At 41.8% G+C, this 2,529-nt stretch overlaps 1 protein-coding gene across 1 annotated transcript; it reads right to left on the bottom strand.

Moving 5' to 3' along the window:
* Positions 1–1,364: 1,364 nt before the first annotated feature.
* On the bottom strand, positions 1,365–2,306 carry LOC103729577 (olfactory receptor 2H2-like). The gene has a single exon (XM_008827659.1). It carries the CDS (start codon positions 2,304–2,306, stop codon positions 1,365–1,367), a length of 942 nt encoding a protein of 313 aa, XP_008825881.1.
* Between the last annotated feature and the right edge of the window lie 223 nt (positions 2,307–2,529).

Below are 2,529 nucleotides of genomic sequence, written 5' to 3'. Positions count from 1 at the left end.
TTCAGATCTGTGCTTGAGAGTAAACAAACGTCAAAATTCAGAAATCATGGCAACTATATCACTGTGAACAAGGCCTTTTCCCCTAAGATTAAACACAAATGACTTTGCTTAACAGCTATCACTGCCACTCCATATCAAGTTCGGTAATGTTAATGATTTTGTATGTTTTCATCTGTCCTAGCATTTTGTACATAATAGTTACATATTAATAAATTGGTAACTATAACAAAAATGAGTAAGAATTGGATGAGACACTGATTTAATTAAAACAGCACTTACAGTAAAGGAAAAATAACTCTAATCCTATCATTGAAGTCACAGAATATCAAGCTCAAAAGGAAAAAATGTGAACACAGTGTCTTCAAGTAAGGGCACCAGGGGCCGACAAGCATACCTTGGATTGGCCAATACATTTTAAAAGTTTCTTTCTCAAAACTAGAAAACTTTCAGGATTGAATTTGCTTAAAAGTACTAGTTACACTTGGGGAAAATCAAACAAATAAGTGGAATAGACGGACCAGGCAGCACAGAACTGTGACCCCCACCTACTTACAAGGCTCAATCAGGAAGAAAGCAAATTAAAGGTCTGCTTGGGGAACTTAATGAGAGCTTGTCGGAAAATATACAGAAGAGGTTAGAGGGGCTTGCGAGATGACTCAGCGATTAAGAGTGCTGTGCTTTTCCAGAGTACCAAGTTCAGTCCCTAGCACCAATGTTAGCCTGTGACTCTAGATCCAGGCTATACAATGTCTTTTTCTGGCCTCCAGAAGCACCAGTATGCATTCCAATGCACTCAAATAGACACATACACCGAAATAAAATAATTTTTTAATTTAATAAATAGGGACTAGAGAGATAGTTCAGCAGTTAAGAGCACTGGGTGCTCTTTCAAAGGACCAGGATTCACTTTCCAGTATCTACATGATGGTTAACAACTGTCCCTAACTCTAGTTCCAGGGGATCTAATGCCCTCTTCTGACCTCCACATTCATTGCATGACACAGGTGCACTAGATATACATGCGGGCGATACACTCATAAACATAAAATAAAATTAGATAAAGTGTATAAAAAAAACAAAATGAAAGGAGTGAAAAGAAACATATTATTTATTACTTTATTTTGTAAAGATTTCCTTCCTATAAATTAACTGTATTCTATTTTTCAAGAAAATTAATATGAAAATAATTTATCTGCCATATTGTGTCTGAATCTGCATCATGAAGAAATCAATGGTCCAAACAATGAAGCTGAAATCACGCCACAAACAAATGAAGCTCTTCCTGGGGAGGCTTAGAACAAGGAATTTGAGGTGAGGTTGTTCTTTCCTTTGAAGTTCAGCAACAGGTAAATACACTGTCTTCCTCAGCTATGGGAACCCCAGGTCTTCTTCCCTAACCTTCCCAGCGCTCCTTTTACTTCCTTATTCCTCAGTGTGTAGATAATGGGGTTAAGAGTCGGAGTCACGACAGTGTAGAAAAGGGTGAGAAACTTGCCCCGCTCATGAGCATAGCGAGTCCTCGGTTGAAGATAGACACCTGTGACTGTACCATAGAAGAGGGAGACCACAAGAAGGTGGGAAGTGCAGGTGCTAAATGCTTTTTTCTGCCCAGCAGCGGACTTCATCCTCAGTATAGCCTTCACAATAGCAGCATAGGAGGAAAGGATGATGACCAGGGGCACCACTAGGAGAGCAACACTGGACAGGGTCATCTGGACTTCATTGTAAGTAGTATCTGCAGCAGAGAGCTGAATCAGGGCTGGAACTTCACATACAATGTCATCCACCACCTGGTGGGAGCAAAAGGGCAATTGGAGGGTAGTAGAAGACTGGATCAGAGACTGAACCAGGCCGGTTCCCCAAGCAAAGGCAGCCAGCTGCAGACAGACTTTGGGATGCATGACAGCCGTGTATCTCAGAGGACAACACACTGCGACATAGCGGTCCACAGCCATGACCACTAGGAGGATGCACTCAGTGGCCCCAAGCCACAGGAAGATGTAGAGCTGAGTGGCACAACTAGGAAAGCTGATGGTCTTCCTCGGACTCTGGAAATTAACCAACATCTTAGGGACACAGCTGCTGGTGAAGCAGAGGTCTAGTAAGGAAAGGTTGGACAGGAAGAAATACATAGGGGTGTGGAGTTTCGGATCCTTCAAGGAAACAAGAACTATGACCATATTTCCAGCAAGAGTCAAGCAATAAAAGATCAAAACTACCCAAAACAGTACCTTCTCCAAATATGGGTGATCAGAGAAGCCATGGAGGATGAAATCACCATAGCTGTCATTGCAAGCTCTGGTCATGTCTTTTGGGACGATTGTCTCTTTCAAAGATGGCACAAATGCAGATGCCCAAAGGGCTATGAAGGCTCTAGCAGGGAAGAAGCAGGGCAGTGCAAATTCTTTTATTCCTTTCTGCTCAGGAACGCGATGTTAGTCTGCTGTGCTGAGGGGAAATAGAAATTTCATAAAGCATATACTCTGTGATGTCTACCATTCATTATTCTCACTTTCTTTTTCATCTTTG

The sequence above is a fragment of the Nannospalax galili genome, unplaced genomic scaffold (genome assembly GCF_000622305.1).
Source record: "Nannospalax galili isolate Female #2095 unplaced genomic scaffold, S.galili_v1.0 scaffold1453, whole genome shotgun sequence".
Lineage (NCBI taxonomy): Eukaryota > Metazoa > Chordata > Mammalia > Rodentia > Spalacidae > Nannospalax > Nannospalax galili.
This window is presented reverse-complemented; position numbering and strand designations above follow the sequence as displayed.